The following is a 19,213-nucleotide window of genomic DNA, read 5'->3' as shown; positions in this document are numbered from 1 at the left end:
TTTTGTCATATGAGATGAAATGACTTGAAACATCCTAAATGCCTTTAGTTTTGTTTGCATTGAGGGTTGTTCATACTGTCAAAGTTGGTATGCTGTCATGTTTGTAGTGTAATAGAGTTATTATCTTTGTTATCTTTACCAGTTGTAGATCTCTAACAAGTGTCTTATTACAGAAAGTTTAATCCTACCTATATTTTGTGTTTCTAAAATTACTGATAATGTGAATATTTTTAAAACAAACCTGTCTATTTCTAACATTTCAATAACAACTAAAACAGAATTGTATACTTATATAACCTGAAGGAGATATGTACAAAGGGTCTGCTTTTGAATTCTTAAATAACCTTCTCCATGTTCCCATCACACTTTTCCATTTTCTGATATACATTTTGAGGCGCCTCCTCAGATATTTTTTATAATATAGGGTCTCTCTGCTGTCTGCAAAATGTTAATAGGATCTGCATATAGTGAAGTTTATAGGAGCATCGATTACTAAAATTTGATGAAAAACATATGTAGCATAAAATGACTGAGGCTTGCACTTTATTATGTTAAAGTAGTAGATACACTTGTCAACAATACTGTAAAAATCACCATTTCCATCCCATTGTGAACCTTTTATTAAGGTTTGCCTGCCAAGGAAATAGGAGAAAGCAAAGTTGAGGCACCAATGAATGTAAATGACCAGATGTACCCCTGTTAATGTTGGCGTATGAACCCATACCTTGCCTTTTTAATAGGGAAAGCTTTACCTATGAAGAAGACCGGGCTAAAAAGACTGAAATAAGTAAAGTGGCAAACCTATTTTACATACATATGTATGTAAAAGTTTTTTTATGGTTATGTATTGGAGGTTCCCATTGCAATGGAAATAATATGTTGTCTTGTTTGTGTTTTATTTTTCTAGGCGTTTCTTTTAAAGCAAGCAGCTTAAAGGCCGATAAGAAATTAGAATTTGTTCCTACAAATTTACATATTCAAAGAATGAGGGTTCAAGATGAATCTACATCAGGTATGAACACTATAAGTAAAGTGCTCACAAATTACAATTAACTTTTCACAAGATAAAACTTATAAAACTAATGTTACATTATATTAACATGCAGTAAGGATGTCAGCAAAATTCACTGAGGCTTGATCATGATCTCAAAGCAAACCCTTTGCTTGGAGATTATGTGGGTGGCAATTGCTTATCTGGTATAAAAAAAAAACTAGTTTGCCTGTTGGTGTTCTGATCCTCTGATCACAGACCCAGAATGATTATACAGCTCAGGTGTTCAGATAATTTTTACTCAGATATCTGCATGCTTGTTTCAGGTGTGTGACTGTAACCACTGACACCAAAAGATTTGCTTTTTAAACAGGCATTTGGTTTTCTTTACGATGACTATAGCAGTGGCAGGTTTTATAATTCCCTTTTAAGACCCTTTTAAAACCTTGTATATGATTTTCATGATATTAATAAAATCCAATACTTGAAGGCCATCTCTTCAGCCAATGTAGAGCAAAGATCGTTGACTCAGATCCATTTAGTGTTACAAGGTGTATTAAAAAACTTGCATACATGTTGCTTTTAGTAGGATCTCCACATATGAAACTTTCAGCAAATTGACAAAATACAATTTGCTTGCGAAAACTGTATACATTTAGACATTATATTTTCACATTGGTTTTCAAACCCTACTCTGTAGAAACCATGGTTTCTTTATACTGCACTTGTGTATTTGTGCTTTACACATTGATGAATTGAGAAGTAACTTTAACTGATGGTCAACAAATCTTCTTAGAGTAAATCTACTAAAGAGTCCTACACTACACTTGCTATCAAAGTGCTGAATCTTGTTAACGTTAAGTCAACTTTGAATAACAAGGACAATCATTTATATTGGATATATACATCATTTTTACGCTGGCAAAAAATCAGATTAAGAGATTTGTTGACACGGTCACAGTGAATCCTTTAGCTTTTTACTGTTCAGTAAATGTGATAATAAAAAGAATGTTCATCATTATAATCTGCAGATCAAAACTATGATATAGTGACAATAGGAGCACCAGCCGCTCATTGTCAAGGTTTCAAGTCTGGGGGATTACGAAAGATTTTGCATAGGTTTGAAGAAGCAAAAAAAAAGTAAGTGCAATCTTTTTACATTTTTGCTGCTCATTTTTTGATTTTATTATTATACATTTTATTTATATTGTATACTTTATTCTCCAACTTCAACAAAAGCTTTCACATGTGTAACTTGCAAAAGGTGTATCTTAGTCCAAGAGAAAAAGAAAGAGAAAAAGAAATTATCTCAGTACCCTAACCTGTTGCCATAGTAGTGCCAGTGATGCAAGCCAAAGTTAATATAGTCACTAATAATACTTTTTGCTTTCTTAAAGTGTGCCACCTCTAACTATCTAACACATCTGGACGTGTGGCATGTCCTCTCTTTAGTGGTGTCTTTCCTCTCATTGACTTTAATGTTTTCGGAAGGGTTCTGCAGGAGAAAACATGAGGTTCATCCAACACAACTGGAAGTGTGAAATAACAGTGGCACCCTTATTAAATAGAGTTCTGCTCAAGATTATACATTTAGCACATTGCCTGCCAAAAGAGGGAGTAATAAAGTGTTTTTAAACCCAATAGACATGTAATATATGAATATAGAGCAGCCACACGGTAGAGGTCAAGGTCAGTATTTGGGATGAAACAGCTTGGAAAGCATGGAGCAATATTTAGGGCCATTATATATGTAAGACCCAGTACACAAGGCATGACAACAAGGAATTTCATGAAAACTTTTACTTCTAGCAAATGTGCAGAATAAAGTCTTTATCTAAGATCCATTTATCAATTAAAAAAAGCTAACTTGTGTACATATTATGTATAATACAAAAGGTACAAGAGACATAAAAACTAAACACCAACACTTGTACTTCAGCAGATCAAATTACTTTTCTAAGAACCAGTATGAGTTCACAAGGCTAACACAGATGTAAGTTACTGCTACTTCTCATTTCCAGTGTGATATAAATCCACAAAGTTGAATCCATATTGTTGTGCTTCCTATAATCACATTAGCAAAGATGAGAAAGATAATATAAGCAGTAAAAATGTAAAGACACAGTGAACTACAGCATGACAACTGACATCCAGTTAATTATTGCTTTATAATCCACTTTTGCTTTTATACTAACCCCCTTAGTTGCTGCCTGTGCTTAACATTGGGACACTTTAAGGGGATTTTCTGGAAATTTGAACATGTATTTTGTTCATCTTAATATAATAACATAAAGGGTTACCACCTCTTGCAACTTCTGGGTTTCCATAAAAAGAAAAAAGGTGAACTTTTTTTGTCGTTGGTACAATGGATGACCAAAAGTACATTATTATTATTACATTTTTGTGGGAGATCACCTTTTGTTATTGGTCAGGCAATATAAGTGACATGTCTGCAGTTTTTTTAGGCACTGAAGGATGGGTATGTCTCTATAAATACACTTTTAAATCACCTTCTAAGAATTCTAGGAATCTAATACACATATATTATTTGCTTTGCCTTTACATTATGCATACCCTACATGCTTTTAAATAAAAAAGCCAGGTCTTGGTGATAATATTTTGCTAACCTACATTTTTTTTAAGTAGCAGTAATCTAATTTTGCATTTTGTTTCTTGGTTCCTTATAGCAGTTATGAGGAAACTTGGTGAGTTGGTTTTGCAGCATCCATTAATTCATGCAATGTGTTCATGCTTTTTGTGATACTATTTTCTTGTGATTTGATTTGGTGGAGTATGGGTTGTTATTATTGCTTTTTTTTTCTTACGCGTTTCATTTAAACACCGTTTTGTAGGACTTTAGCATGGACAGAACTCAGAATATAGCCAACGCTTCACTCCACAGGCACATTGTAGATGCATAATTGTGTATGCTTTTATTTTATTCTTCAAGAGGACTTATTTTTATGTTTAAGCATGTTTCTGTCACACTGTTTATTCTTATACAATTACAATTGTAAAGGGTATTAAGTATTTGCAGTCATAAGATTTGTGCAGTTTATTCTCAGATTTGGTTGGACGTTTCATGTATACCTATATATGAACCACCTAATATTTTTGTTTTCAGTAGATCAGTAACATATTCTAGAAATCAAACTTTTATGGTTGTATCCATAAAATAATACTGAAAACTAAAATGCAACCAACTATCTTGTAACAATTGTGATTAATAAAATAAAAACCCTGTAAAAAAACAAATGCAAACGGATTCTAGCCATATTACTTCAATTGTAAAAGTTTATTGCTACACAATATTCTGTGAATCTTTTAAATTAAAGTTAGGATAATAACTAAATAATGTCTGTGTATAGAGTTTACTTAGTCATGCTGAACTAATTATTTTATATATAAGGCAGGAGTGCTGGATTATCCACTTTCATCTCTGTATAGCTGAATTCAAGAATGGAGGAAAAGTCTTAGCCAAGCTAACCTAAAGTCTATTCTGCCCAGACACAGATGCTGTGGTCCACCCACACTTTTTTCCCAACCCCACTGTTTTCATTGCCGTAACTCCCATTGTGGTATATTGTTCAATTTATTCTGTGATAACACAATTGTAGTTACGTAGTTCTGCAAGCCTCAAGCAGTTATATACATAATGACTACTTTAGGCATGGAAGCTTATTAACCATGGTGATGGTATATCTTTTGTCTAGATGGTAAACAGGAAGGTCCACCATTCAACCTACTTTCTAGGTTCTTTGGGTAGAAAGGGGATGGAATCTCTATGACTTGTTGACTTGATGTATAGGAAGAGACTACCACATGTCAAACTTGAAAATAAGTCAGGGTTTAGTCATATAAGGGGGAAGACCTACCTGGCCAGTAGTTTACAAAAAAGTTGTGATTTGCATAAAACTTAATTGATAGATGGATCATCACAGGCCCAGTTTAAGGAGGTTGTGATTTTAGATACCAAAAATCAGCATTCTTATTGCTGGTCAAAATATGTACAGCATTATTCATATATAGGTATTATTCTTACAATGTATTTACATACAAATGTACCATTGATTAAGCGTATTCCTTTAGAGGCTTAAGAAGTCTTTTGGGAGTCCATTGGTACCCAGACCCATTTTGACCCATGCTGCCAAATTGTAGAAAGAAGAATGCAAGAACATGAGAAACAAAGCATTTTACAGTTATTTGACTGAGGAGAGGCTTATTGATACAATGGGTATAGCGTATAGGTTCTTGTAGGAACTTCAGGGTCTGCACATCAGCACTCTTGATGCCTTAGCAATATTTTAGATCAGGTAAGTTTTACTTTGTAGTAATATTTTACAGATGTTCTGCTATTATCCACATCTTCCACTTTTATTACACTATTTGCATTACTCTTGAAATCAATAGGGACATCTGTGCTATGTGAAGTCCATGTAACTAGAGCATGAGATTCATCCTCTCAGTGTGACCTGTGTGTGTATTACAAGCCTGCCATGTTGCATTCACTTTGTCTTTTCGTGAGTGTTTCATGTGTTTGAATATAAGTTTCCTGTTCTTTACTTGATGAAGGAATCCATTGTATTACATTGACCATATTTTTTTTTTCAGTACATCAGCGTGCCCCCAGTCCATTGTTTACATACCACAGGATATAATTCGAGCCAAGGAGATAATTGCTCACATAAATACTCTGAAGACACAAGTCAGTTATTATGCAGAAAGACTTTCTAGGGCAGCCAAAGACAGATCAGCAAGTGGTATTGAGCGGACGTTGTCTATTTTGTCTGATAAGGTGTGTGCTCTCTTATGAATGTGGTTTATAACACAAAATTTAGCTTGCAGAACCTAAAAATGTAACCTACCTCTAATTGTTAAACTCTGAGCTGAACTCTTATGTCTGCTTTAGGTTGAAAACCAGCCAGGAGTTGGATAATAAACTTGTGCAAGGCTTTTTTTGGGTATCTCACCTAATAATCCCATTTCTTCTATTGTCACAGCAAATTGAAAAAAATTAATAATAAATAAAATTTCATAATTGGACTCTCCATGCTCAACGAAAACCTGGCAGATGTTCTATTCTTCTCCAAAATATATTTTGTTTGGAGCTTGGCTAATTTCAGAAGTTTCTCATGCTTCTTTTTATCAATGTTAATCGATATACTCTGTTATGTAGATTTTGTTTTGTTTATATGGCTTTATGTTTTCTTTTCAGACAAGGCAGCTTGTTACAGTGTGTGACTGCAAACTATTAGCCAGTGCAATTCAAGGACTCAATGCTGCTAGGCCTGACTACATTGCTTCTAAAGCTTCTCCTACATCAGGCGATGCAGATCAAGTGATGCTAAGAAATGATCAGGATACCTTAGTAGCACGATGGACGGGGCGAAATAGCAGGTCATCACTGCAGGTGGACTGGCACGAAGAAGAATGGGTATGCATTTCTCAAGTTGAATGGTGGCTTTAAAAATCAGTGTGTGTGTGTGTGTGTGTATATATATAATATTATATACATAAAATATTCAAATACTTTTAGAACTCATGTAATCACATTGTTTAAAAAGAACTCCTATCAACATGAGTTCCTAAAGTAAAAGTTCACTTAAGGCTCACTAAAATGATGCACATGGACATGAAGCCCTATTAGTTGTAATAGATCTTAGGTTTTTAGTGCTTTTGTTGTACTTTTTGGCATCATTTCTTGTCATGGATCAGTCTTTCTAGCTAAGGACAGTAAGGTTTAATTTCTATCTGTGCCCCCACTATCCTGGCAACACTGTCTTTTGGACAAGAAACCATAAGAATTTCTTTATCCAAACTAAATAAGGAAAATGATACGCTTTTTCTGTCCTTAAAAGTGTCTAAGATTTTGAAAACTTGACAAAATACAGTTATCTATTTATGTATTAATATTTGTCTCTGGAACTTTTTGAATGGAGGGTACATTTCAATATCTTCCACCAAGTGTATAATTCTTGTCATACCTATCTGAGCCTCATCTAAATATTCACTTATTAAATATTGTCTGTCTTGAAATTTTAAGTATCATTTCTTTTTGATTGTTTCAGGATAAAGTCTGGTCAAATGTGGAGAAAAGCCTTGAGTGTATTATTCAGCGCGTTGACAAGCTTTTGCAAAAGGAACGCCTACAAAGTGATAGCTGTGATGATGTATTCCAATGTGATATAAGCTGTTCTAGCAAGAAAGGTAATCCAAGAAGGAGAGCATATTGGATAAACCCAGAGACTTCTAGTGATGCGGTTGTGTTGTCATCCACATCATCTCAATGTCCTGCATGCCATCCCTCTCGGTTTTCAAGTGCGTATGACTGTGACATCACTTTCCAGCATTCCTGCTCCTTGTGCACTAACCCTCCAAAAGCAGACAGGCTAACAGTGTACTGCACAGCTCATTGTGCTTTTGTCTCAGGTCATTAGGCTGTTTTTTTAGCTTGCTGCTACCTAGTAAGCATTTTACCATCATTTTTAAACATACGGTAGTTGCATACATTTTTTACCGCAGTTTGCATAATGAAGACAAACCCTTAATTGGTTCCTATAGAAAACATCGTACTGTACCCTTCCACATTTCATTGCATGCTGCACCCAACTGTTAGGTTAGGTTGTGACAACAAAATAAATTGTCAATAATGTAAATTAATTAAATATTGGAATACACCAATAAACTCACTCATTTCTCTTTCATAATACAGAATCACAATAGGAAATCTTACCTTTTCTTTATCTTTCTGTGTGATTCTGGGTATTGTCATATATAACACAGATAGCATGCAGATTTTGCAGATTGGCCATAAAGTTTTATTAGGCTGTATGCAAACAGAATTGTTTTTTGATTTCTGAAGTTCTGAAAATGCAGCCGTTTACTGTTCATACTTTGTGTCTTTATTAACACAGCATGGTATTGGATAACCTTATCAAGATTTTATTTTTTTGCTTGCAAGTTTGCATCCAATCTATTATCTCCTTGGTTATCATTTCCCTCCCACTCACTCTTGTTCTGTATGTTTGTGTGTATGTCCTTTATCGTCTTACTAGACTTTTCAAAATAGGACATTTTCAGAAATGTTGATTATGCCTTTGTTAATAGGTGGTTACAGAAATGCAGCACTGTAGGTGGAGATTGTTTTACTTGATACTTGTAAATTGTTTAAGAAATGATTTCTGTAAGGGCTTGTTCAAACAGGCATTCAGAAAAGTGTCTTTTTTTTGTCAACTTGCCAGCCATGACCACTGCCTAATGAACCAGCATTTCAATATTTTACACCAGTTTTCTTCTGTTGGTACTGACCTGCTCACTAACGTTCTTATTTATTTCCTATGGGCAGGTGCTGCTGAGAGGCTAGATGTAGTTTTTTAACTGCAGGTGCCGTTCATGAATGTGCAGAATCAGTAATCACACAGCAACTTACTGTCAGTCTGAACACGCCCTTTATGGAACTTTGGTTTTTAAATTTTATATTCAGTTTAAATGCTTTTAATTATCAGTACTGGGGAAATGCATACAATGTGCACATAATAGGGCATTTTAGCTATTCCTCTGATAGTATGTTGTACGTCTTATTTCAGTATTATTCCATAAAATACTTTAAGTTAGTGCTATAATAAAGACGTTGGAGTAGAGTTTTAAAAATAGTGAAATGTCTTCTCCGTAATAAGGAAGTGTAGGCAAGTGCATGACACAAGGGATTGTAATGCTATGTTTCCTAACTAGCACAAATCTAGTTGCCTATTATCAGCACACAGGGTGTAAGTTTTCCCTGGTGTGTCTCCTCCTGAGACCCCTCCTCATGTTTGCCAATGCAAATGTTGTCATCATATAGAAGATCTAGCATCTGTGATGCCCTAGTACCCAAAACAACATAATCATCATAAATATGTCTGCTTTTTAAAGCGTTCTATAGCTTGTCTGTAGAATAATAATGCTCTAAATATACTGTAACCTCTGGGTTATCTGTTTCTGTATTCCAGTACATGAAGCTGATAGGCATCTGGTCTATGGAGTCTGCACATGTGACTTCTCTCTATTTCTGGAGCTTGTTTGCAGTGTTATCAGCTTTTCCCTAAAGCATTGCATCACTGCAATGTTAACACTTTAAAAGCTAGGTAGCAAATAATTCATGCTTCAAATTAGTATGTACTGTACACTGGCCACCGTTCTATGATACAACACTACTCTGAGTCTGTATATACAATCATTAATCTTCTTTATGCTTTAAATTTTATGTTTTTTTTTCCTTTTTAAAGACCAGAAGTATTCATCCTTTGCCCATTTGGTGCAATATTGTTTAACAAGTATGGTGGGGGGGAAAACTGTTACAAAAACAGACACCACCGATATACCCTTTAGCATGTTGATGAAGTGTTCAAATGATTATCAAGAAAAGTAATCAAATGTCAGGTTAATATCCTAAAGCAAAGTATATTCATTAGAATCAATGCTGTAGATGACTTCAGTATGTATGTATATTGTTCTTAATAAAATACTAGAAAACTTCATAAAAATTAACAGCTTGCATGAAGCCAGATATAGGTGTTTGCAAACCTGCTTTTCTGCTACTTACAGCTTAAAGCTTAGTACTAATGTTTCAGTTATGCTTAGATCTTTGCTTTCAGGTTATTTTTTGTTTTTCTTGGGACTTTTTGTTTGCTGCCCCTTAATCATGCATGTTGCACCTCCATTTCTGTGCAGATAGCAGCTTGACTACAGAAGAGGCCAGTCCAGGTATGTGCTACTTTCCATTCATTGCTTTTTTCATTTGATAATTCTGTTTTTTCCTAGCTTTTAGTTTGCTATTGCAGATTATGCTGCTTTGATTGAGTTTTTAGTGGCATTTAGTGGCAACAGAAGCCACTGGATTTTTTTAAACTAGTTTGTCACTGCATAGGGGCCCTAAATGTTAGTTTTTGGCACAACTAAAAATAGTTTTTTAGAGAGTTTTTTGTACCCTAATAGGTCTCCTAGCTCCTCTTTATTATTTCATGTTTTTTCATGTTAGTTGTATTGACCTCCTGTGTCATCTACTGCAAACCTTTTATTTCCTGATGATGCTTGTAGAAGACCATTATAAATAGTAGCTCTACTAAATGATGTTCTGGGTCACCCTTAAAAGCATATTTTGTAAGCTCCTTTTAGTAAAAGTAATTTTATAAGCTGTGCAGCTTTTTTTTTACTGTACAGTTTATCAGGTTCAAGGGGGTGCTAAAAAGTCTCGGCCTTACCACTTCTAAAAATTTGACCATGATTTTGTCATTGTAGCTAAAAAAAAGTTTAGATTGTAAAGTGCTCATTTGCAGGATTGTAGCACAATTTTAAAAAAATGTTCTTCAGATCATTGACATAACCTTGTCCATGAAAAGTGTGGAATTTTTCAGTGTTAATTTTAAACTTTGTGCTAAAATCTCTTTTCCTGCAGATGAAAATCATTAAGTATCATCAGCTGCCCATCATATTTTACTGAGAAGTGGTGTATCAACTTTCAGAGTGGAGATTCTGAGACCAAAGATGCAGAAAGAACTGGAAGTCCTTCAACAATTTCAGCTCCTGAAATTGTTATTTTTGTTAAAGATTTGAACAATATATTATCTCCACTATAACACTTGCTGATACACTAGAGATATACAGGAAGTGCATTTGGTTTATAATTCATGAGCAGGTCAAACATTTCGGCACCCACTTGTCTGACACCTTCTGCATGAGTATGTGGAAGGTGTCAGTCAAGTGGGTACTGATATCTATTAATGCTGGCCAAAAATTTTGAATGAATACATTCAAGTTAACTTTTGCTGTATTTACAACAATCTAGTGAAATTTATTTGGAAGAACTAAACACTGTTGATAAAATATGGTTACACCACTAAGATCTGAGCACAAACTATACTTTCAGTGGCAGTACTTGGGTTCTCCATGGCTCAAAACATTTGGTATAAGGAAGGTATTTAAGTGCAATCTGCAAAAGGGTAAAACAGTTAATGCAGAATGCTCTAACTTGCTGGGCCAAAGAAAGGCATCAACGAAAAATGGTGAAGGGTGAAAAGGCTGCAAAATACGTGCAAGATAACACGCCTGCTTACAAGATACAGATTGGCTGGAAGAATTTAGGGTTTGAATCCCTAGACCATCCACTCTTCTTACTAGATCTTGTTCCATTTGACTATTTCCTGACTTCAAACCGTAAAATCGGGAGAACATTTTCAAATGATTGATTTAATGGCAGCCACAAAGCAGTATGTCAATGACTTGACATCAGAAAGAATTTGTGGAAGGAGTAAAAGAAACTAGAGAAACTTTAGGATGAATATGTGGAGTAGTACAGCTTTAAGATTCTGGTCATTTTCTTCTGGGTGGGGGCTAGAACTTTTTAGCAGCCTCCTCATATAGATCTGTGTTTTATATCAGTCAGTATCATTATCAATAAAACCTTTAGTGTGAATCAATTTGCTTTTCTTCTGTTACATTTTTTAGTAAAAATAGCCTTTTTGTTTCCCTAAATCTCCTTAATATAGAATTAATTTATTAGTAAATGGATATTTCTCATTCTAATACCATCACAGGTAGAATTTGGGTATTGTTTTGATTTGTAGGATCTTATGTTTGGAACAGGTATGTTGGGTTTAGATGATGCATATATTGATAAAATAATAATTTTTTTCCACCAGGAGAATGGAGTGAGGCGCTTTACCCATTACTAAGCACCCTAACAGACTGTGTAGCTATGATGAGCGATAAAGCGAAGAAAGCCATGGTGTTTCTCCTAATGCAGGACAGTGCTCCCACCATCGCCCTGTGTTTAAGTCTCCAGTACCGCCGTGATGTTGTCTTCTGTCAAACCGTATGTAACAACTTATTTTGTTCAGTTTGTTGTCCTCTTAAATACAGTTTATAAATAGGAGATAAAATTTAAGGCACAGAACAATTTTTGCTCAATAATGGAAACCGTTTAAATTGGATGCCTTCAGCTAAATTGATTAGAATAGAATAACAATTGGAAGCTTTGATTTCATGGACAGCCAGTATATTAGCATTTGTGCCGTACATGACTGGTAGACACAAGTATAAATGTATTAGTCTGTTGTTTCTTAAAATAGGCTTTTTGTAAAGTTTTGTTACTAGTGGAAATGTCAATGATTATATTTAAAAAAAAAAAAAAAAAAGCTGTGGGATTTTTGCTTTAACAAAATTGGAAAAAATCAGGTTCTGGCCCATGGGTCAAGACACAAGTATGTCGTTCAATGTTGCAATTTTACTAAAGCAATAAAATAATTTTAGGAAACCTGTTTTCTTTGTTACAGTTAACAGCTCTGATCTGTGGCTTTATCATCAAACTCAGAAACTGCCTTCATGATGATGGTTTTCTACGACAGCTGTACACAATAGGTTTGCTTGCTCAGTTTGAAAGCCTTCTTAGCACCTATGGTGAGTTGTGTGCCTAATAAACAAAAATTCTACCTAGCAAGTACAGAAATTCTATTTTCTGTAACACTAGCTTATGCCTTGCTTATAGGAGGTTGGAAAGTTATACGATATGTGTTGTTTTTGTTGCAAATCCTCTGTGGCAAGTCTAAATGAATAATATTGTGTCCCCAGTATTTTGTGCAGACTCTAAAATAGGCTACATAGGTTTTTATAAAGATTTAATTACCTGTGTAAAAAATGTGCAATTCTTTTTCACTGTCAGTACAAACATTGCTTACACAAGTATCATATATCCAGCGACTCTTTGACTACTTTTGTTTTAACTGAAATAAAGGCAACAGAGTCTGTTGGGGTTGGTACATAAAAGGTGTTGTTGGTAGAGTTTTTCCAAAGTATCAATAAGTTATTTCAAAGACAGGCATCTGGCCAGATAGTTATAAGTAGTCCCTTGCATCAGCCCTAGATAACTTTAAAGTTGTGGACTCCCTGTATACATCCTAATGCTTTATTGTCCTTCAAAGAGGAACTCCCTAAAGTTCCAAAAATATGTTTATACTTATTAATAATTTTCCTTTTTTATCTTTAACTTACTGCCTAAGACAGCGATTGTACTGGAAAAGGAACACATTTTAAACCTCTTGAATAAAAGCTTATTGGCTCTTCTAACATGCTTAAGTTGCAATTGTACATTAGAAATTAAGTTACAATTAAGTTACAGTTTCAAATTTGTGGCAATTCGACCAAATTAGGGAGCTGTGTCACCAGGAAAATAATTGCCTCAAGTATGCTAATGCTCTGATGCATAGTCTTTAGTAGGCAAAAATAGATTTGGGATGTTTTCCAATGGAACAAAGAAGTATTTAGTGGTTGGTTGTTCACATTTACCATTTCAATCAGCTGTGTTTTTTTTTTCAATCAGTTTTTTTCTTTCTTGTAGCGCTTTTTTTGTCACGTAGCGATGTCTGCTTCTAAAGCTGAGTATTCTGCTATCTTGGCCAAACTGAAAACTCATAAATAGTGGCCCCAACAAGAGAATTCTTTGCTCACACAATTATTTCACCAAGTCCAATCCACAAGCACATAAAGTAAGCACTCCTACTCCAGGTGACACCTTGAACCCTAGTATTTTCTAGTGTAGACCTTCTCTTCCTTTTCTTCATATTTAATCTTCTAAATAGAATTTACAACTGGCCCAGATTTGCTTGACACAAACAATAGATCAGCCTCCCATGGTTTCATCCAAAGATAACCATTGTGGAGTGTAGAATCACTGTACTATACAGTTACAGTAAGATAAATGATCCACCCTACAAAATGGGAAGATGATATATACCTGATAGAAAATATACAAAACTGAATTTAGGAGTGAGACAAAAACATAGTTCAACATGTAACACAAAAACAAACATAGTTCTATCCCACTTCTCATAACAAAGTTAAATAGGTACAATATATCCAAGTTAGGGTAATGTGCCAGCCCTTTCAATAATGAAAAAATGAAAAAACAGTAGAAAATAAATATAAAAAGGGCTTTAGGCATACAAATAATATATTTTTTCAAACTTCAAGTTCACACGGTGAAACAATTTGAACTTCACACCAGTCCAATCTAACAGACATCTATTACATTGCATGCTGTATTTACCCCTGAAGAAGCCGATTAAAGGCAAAATGTGTTGGTAACTTTCCTAAGCGACTGCGATCATTAACTTATTTTCTGGGACTGTCTGTTGCGAATGTGAGAACGATGCCTCACCAGTTAACACTATCCTATAGTAAAAAGTGTATAGTGCCTATTATTAGGCCAAAATTTTGCTTACTACCTTTTTCGTACTACCTTTTATATGTATGTATGAAACAATATATTATTTGTATGCCAAAAAAGCCTTCTTTATGTTTATGTTCTCCTGTTTGTTCATTAGTTCAACATGTAATCTAACTGTAGTCAATTTGGTTGCCCATGAGTTTGCAGTACTCTGTATGCATATTTTTTATCTTTCCTTTCTCTTGTTATCTTTTTTTTTATTATTATTTAAACAGTAATAACCTTAATATTCTAATTCAAGATTTCTTTGTTAGGTGAAGAGCTGGCTATGTTAGAAGATATGAGTTTGGGTATTATGGACTTGAGGAATGTAACATTTAAAGTCACTCAGGCCATATCCAACGCATCAAGTGATATGCTGCCAGTCATAACAGGAAACCGGTGAGCAGATTTACAAGTCCTAATTTATGTATGTTCTCTGTTAGTGCAATAGAAAAACTCATAGACACGGATCTGTTAACATTATTTCAAAGCAGTTACCTTAGGTCCTATTATATTAATGGACCTCTCTCTGTATATTTAGAAATGTATTGTTTACATAACTTACCAATACAATGACTCGGCAAATCGGGTTGTTTCTGCATTGTATGTGACGGGTAAACTTGCACTCTCACTTTCCAGCCCTGGAGAGATAAGGATTGGAGTTTTAGCTGTCCCAGGCTTACAGTATGATTTAAATTAGGTAATACTATCTTCTTTCATCTCCTGGAAAAACAAGAATGATATTTTTTTAAATGCTGTAAGCAAATTTAATTATTTTAGTACACTAGCTATAGTTGCTCAACTTAAATGAAAACACCTACACACTTGGATGCAAATGTGAGAAGATAAGCATATAAAAATGTTTGCAACAACTGTTTGCAAGGAATTGCCTTTGCGATACAGCTGGTATCTATTGACTGCTTTTTCTCATGAGTATTGTGAAGCACTCAACATGGCTGTTGTATTGTTTACAAAAGATGGTTTTGTCTTAACCCAAGACAATTTTCTTAATCCATTTCAATCTCATTTATGTTGCTACAGGGATGGTTTTAATGTGCGAATTCCACTACCAAGTGCTTTATTTGATGTTCTTCCTCGTGAAATGCAAAGCGGGATGCTTCTCAGGGTTCAGCCGGTATTGTTTAATGTGGGAATTAATGAACAGCAGACACTGGCAGAAAAGTAAGACCATATACAAAGCAATGATTGCATTACAAATTCTTTCTTTCTAGTAGCCTTGATTATTGTGAACAGAGTGAACTTGGACATTTGTTATAAAGGTTGTTGGGCTTTTCATTTCTACAAGCAAAGCAGACTGTTTTATGTCTTCCTAATTTAATTTATTTTTGTCAGAAGAAACTTGCAAGGGGGAGCTGATTCCTCTTTGTTCTGCATCTCCATGTACACTTCAGTTAAAATTGTATCTAAATGCTTTAATGGCATCAGATTGGCCAAATAGTACACTTGCATTTCACTCAACTGACATTATATTTTTTATGATTTTTTTTACAGATTTGGAGATACATCTTTGCAAGAAGTTATAAACATTGAGAGCTTGGTGCGACTTAATTCATATTATGAGCAGTTCAAAGAAGTCTTACCAGAGGACTGTAAGTTTTACTTATCAAGTAGTATCTGTTTATAACCTATACACATTTGAATAAGTGTATGCAAAGTACAAGATGCCTTTCTTTGATTGGATTTCTCTAAACTGATGAAATTTAACATTTAGTTAATGGCCAATACATACCATTGCTCATTGTATTGTGGAATTACCAAGCCATTTTTTTTTTATTTTTAGGTCTCCCTCGGTCTCGGAGTCAAACATGTCTTCCTGAACTGCTCAGGTTCCTAGGACAAAATGTCCATGCACGGAAAAACAAAAATGTTGACATCCTTTGGCAAGCAGCTGAGGTATTACTTATCATTATTTATAGGAGAACTACTGTGAATGATCTCTCTTTTTTTCAGTTTTTCATTCTTTTTGACTACCCTGAATTTATCTTTGTAACACATTAACATGACACCACTGGACCGCACTTGGTCTCAAAAAGTCTAAACTTTGACTAAATTTGGATTTGTAAGTTTGGCACCGAGAGATGTACACTAGGTAAATGGGGTCATGTTTAAAAAACACACATAGTTGTCAAAACATTGTACTTTCCATTCCAACCAATCAGTAGCCAGGTAAATAATCTGGGGCAATGGTTCTCAGCCATGCAACCCAAAGCTTCTTACAGAGGTTGCTAGGGATTCATTGAGAAAGGAGCAGTTTGTGACTTTCAGGTTATGGTCATGTTATTTGGATCTAATTTTATGTAATTTTTTTACAAGCTTTTACCAGAGATTTGGCTACTGAAAATTTTATGAACAGGGTTGTTCTATTTATCAGGTGATACACTTAGCAATTTTGCTCTGATCTCACATCCTGATCCCTGTAGTATAAATGGAGCAACTAAAACTCCCATTTTTCCTTTAGTGGCAAGCTGTCAAGTGGTAGTTGACAAGATGGGGTTTTGTTTAACTCTTTGGTAGTCAACATACAGGAATCTTGTAAATTAGGTACAGTTCTCTAGTGTTCTGCTCATTATTTATTTTAAACTTTCTATTTTCCCTAACCAGATATGTAGACGACTCAATGGTGTTCGGTTTACAAGCTGCAAAAGTGCCAAGGATCGTACTGCTATGTCGGTGACACTGGAGCAATGCCTAATTCTGCAGCATGAACATGGGATGGCCCCACAGGTCTTTACACAAGCTTTGGAGTGTATGAGAAGGTAAGGAGAGCTTGTTGTTCATTGATGCTTTGGTACAAGAACTGAATGAGCTACAGATGTGAGCTTCCCAAAAAAGAACAAAAACAGAAAGTTACTTCTGTAAGAAAATCTAAATTATGCGCTTGGTAATTAGAAGTATTTATAAAGTGTTTTTTTGTAAACTCTTATTTGTGTTCTTACTTTTAATGCTATTTCAGTCTGAATATATTTAAAGTAGTTTATTTTTTTTTTAATCCTGATCTTTAGCTGAAAAACATAATTGTGAAAAGTCTGGCTGATGATGTCAAAAAAGAAGCCATACCTTATATGCTTAGAAGTGTTACAATGATTACAGCCTAAATAACTGGGAACGCATCTGCAGATTATGCTGGTTCTCATGCAGCTATACATTAAAGCATAGGTAGGCAACCTACTGTTTCTAGATGGTGTGGGACTGACAACCAGCTGAAGGTGCTGGGACTGGTCACCAGTTCAGAAGCCAAAGTTTGCCTACCTCTGTTTTAAAACATCCCAGCTCCCTGTCAGAGCACTCATAATGTTTGAATGTTTGTCACAACTTTGCCTTCCCTTGCCATCTCACTCTGTTGATATGAAATTCCTGCATCAATGTTCTATGTGCAGAAGCAGCTGTGGAATAAAAACATCTAATCAATAAAAGAAGTATTTTAATACCTTTTAATGTGCTCATATAAACATTGCCTTCACATCTAACCCTGCACTTTACTTTCCACAAGGACAGATAATATACCCTTTGTAATTTACAGATGATCCTTGGCTTGTTCTTCTCCGCCTTGTCTTTGTGTCTGCTTTCATCCTCATTTTCAGTTTCATCTTTCCCTTTCTGTTTTGTTCTTTTATTTGACCCTTTCCTAGGTTTAATACACACATATTTCTAATGCTACCAGGCATCTAAAACCTGTGAGTTTGGTGTCCCTCACTGAGCTTCCCTCTATATTGAGCTATACGTCTCGGTACAAATCTTAAATATTAAACAACATGGATCAAACATGGATCAAAAATTGTATTCTACTTTATTCACTGCAGGTGAATCTTCCTAATGTATATTTATTATACAGTGTTTGATTCTCTTGCACTGAATTTTTGATGAATGTCATATTCACAACTATGTAGCTTTCTCCCAGCTGTTAGTAAATGTGTTTATTTGGCCTTGTTTATGTTCACTAAGTAACGGTAAAATTAAATGAAACCTTACTATACATACAGAAGCATGCTTCTTACTTTAAATTTTCACTCCGGCCTTGCTTTAATGTCCATCCAGCCTATTGTCAGTAATCTGGTAATATAGGAACCCTTTTTTCTAATTCAAGAAAGGAACTCCCAAGGCTGGCTCCTTGCATCATCCTGCATTAGGAAGGTTTGATATCTAGGTGTCAAGGAGCTCTCTTACGATCTCTTGTTGTCTCTTGTTGTGTTCCCTTGAATCCCGCTCTAGTGAATAAAAGAAATAAAAGGTGGTTGATACAATACTTGTCATGTATTTTAAATGTGTGGAACTACTGACTGTTTCTTACCCCACTGGAGATTTCTGTTTACTTCCTTCCACAATGCCAGGGAAGGAGTAGAAAAACTCCAGTGAAGATGACCACCTAATTTAAAAGAGTTAGGGCACACTATAATTATTTCAAATTTTTTTCTAATGTTTTTCATTTCATTTTTTAATGAAGGATACTTATTTGTCTGTATAGGATAAAAAAAGGGAAAAATTCTTTAGGTGTCTATCATTAAAACTTCACAATAAACCCTGATCAGTAATGGGACTTTGTGGGTTACATAGAAGAGATGGCACAGATCATGGGCATGGGAGCTCTGTATATATATACTGTGTTTCCCCGATGATAAGGCATCCCCATCAAATAAGCCACCCCCCGATTTGCTCAAAAAATTAATAAATTAAATAAAACACCCCCTGCAAATAAGACACCCACCGATACCTGCCACTGTGTGCCTCTGTGTGACTCCTCGATGCTGGCTGCAGTGCAGAGTGAAACTTCTAACGGAGTCTGTTACCCAGCCGTAGAAGCCAAAAAAAAAGTGAGTCCGTGAACAGAAGGGGACAATGAATGGCACATGAGTGATCAGAAGGGGACAGTGAATGGCACATGAGTGATCAGAAAGGGACAATGAATGGCACAGAGTGATCAGAAGGGGACAATCAATGGCACAGAGTGATCAGAAGGGGACAAT

The 19,213-nt window shown here is 35.1% G+C and overlaps 1 protein-coding gene across 12 annotated transcripts in view; it reads left to right on the top strand.

Annotated features, from left to right (window-relative positions):
- The window catches only part of INPP4A (inositol polyphosphate-4-phosphatase type I A), a 55,457-nt gene that overhangs the window by 31,122 nt on the left and 5,122 nt on the right, over positions 1 to 19,213 (top strand). For 5 of the 12 annotated variants that reach the window (XM_072413079.1, XM_072413059.1, XM_072413046.1 and 2 more), the window contains 14 exons: positions 908 to 1,012; positions 2,023 to 2,131; positions 3,679 to 3,696; positions 5,603 to 5,786; positions 6,207 to 6,425; positions 7,060 to 7,309; positions 9,701 to 9,733; positions 11,668 to 11,840; positions 12,301 to 12,424; positions 14,504 to 14,630; positions 15,273 to 15,413; positions 15,744 to 15,841; positions 16,033 to 16,145; positions 16,854 to 17,008. In XM_072413079.1, the coding sequence (XP_072269180.1) occupies positions 908 to 1,012; positions 2,023 to 2,131; positions 3,679 to 3,696; positions 5,603 to 5,786; positions 6,207 to 6,425; positions 7,060 to 7,309; positions 9,701 to 9,733; positions 11,668 to 11,840; positions 12,301 to 12,424; positions 14,504 to 14,630; positions 15,273 to 15,413; positions 15,744 to 15,841; positions 16,033 to 16,145; positions 16,854 to 17,008 (1,849 nt within the window). The remainder of the gene's footprint in view (positions 1 to 907; positions 1,013 to 2,022; positions 2,132 to 3,678; positions 3,697 to 5,602; positions 5,787 to 6,206; positions 6,426 to 7,059; positions 7,310 to 9,700; positions 9,734 to 11,667; positions 11,841 to 12,300; positions 12,425 to 14,503; positions 14,631 to 15,272; positions 15,414 to 15,743; positions 15,842 to 16,032; positions 16,146 to 16,853; positions 17,009 to 19,213) is intronic. The other 7 variants (XM_072413113.1, XM_072413097.1, XM_072413088.1 and 4 more) reach the window with 5 other exon arrangements.

This window comes from Pyxicephalus adspersus, chromosome 1 (genome assembly GCF_032062135.1).
Source record: "Pyxicephalus adspersus chromosome 1, UCB_Pads_2.0, whole genome shotgun sequence".
NCBI lineage: Eukaryota > Metazoa > Chordata > Amphibia > Anura > Pyxicephalidae > Pyxicephalus > Pyxicephalus adspersus.
The sequence above is the reverse complement of the archived record's forward strand: the minus strand, read 5'-3'. Positions and strand labels throughout refer to the sequence as shown.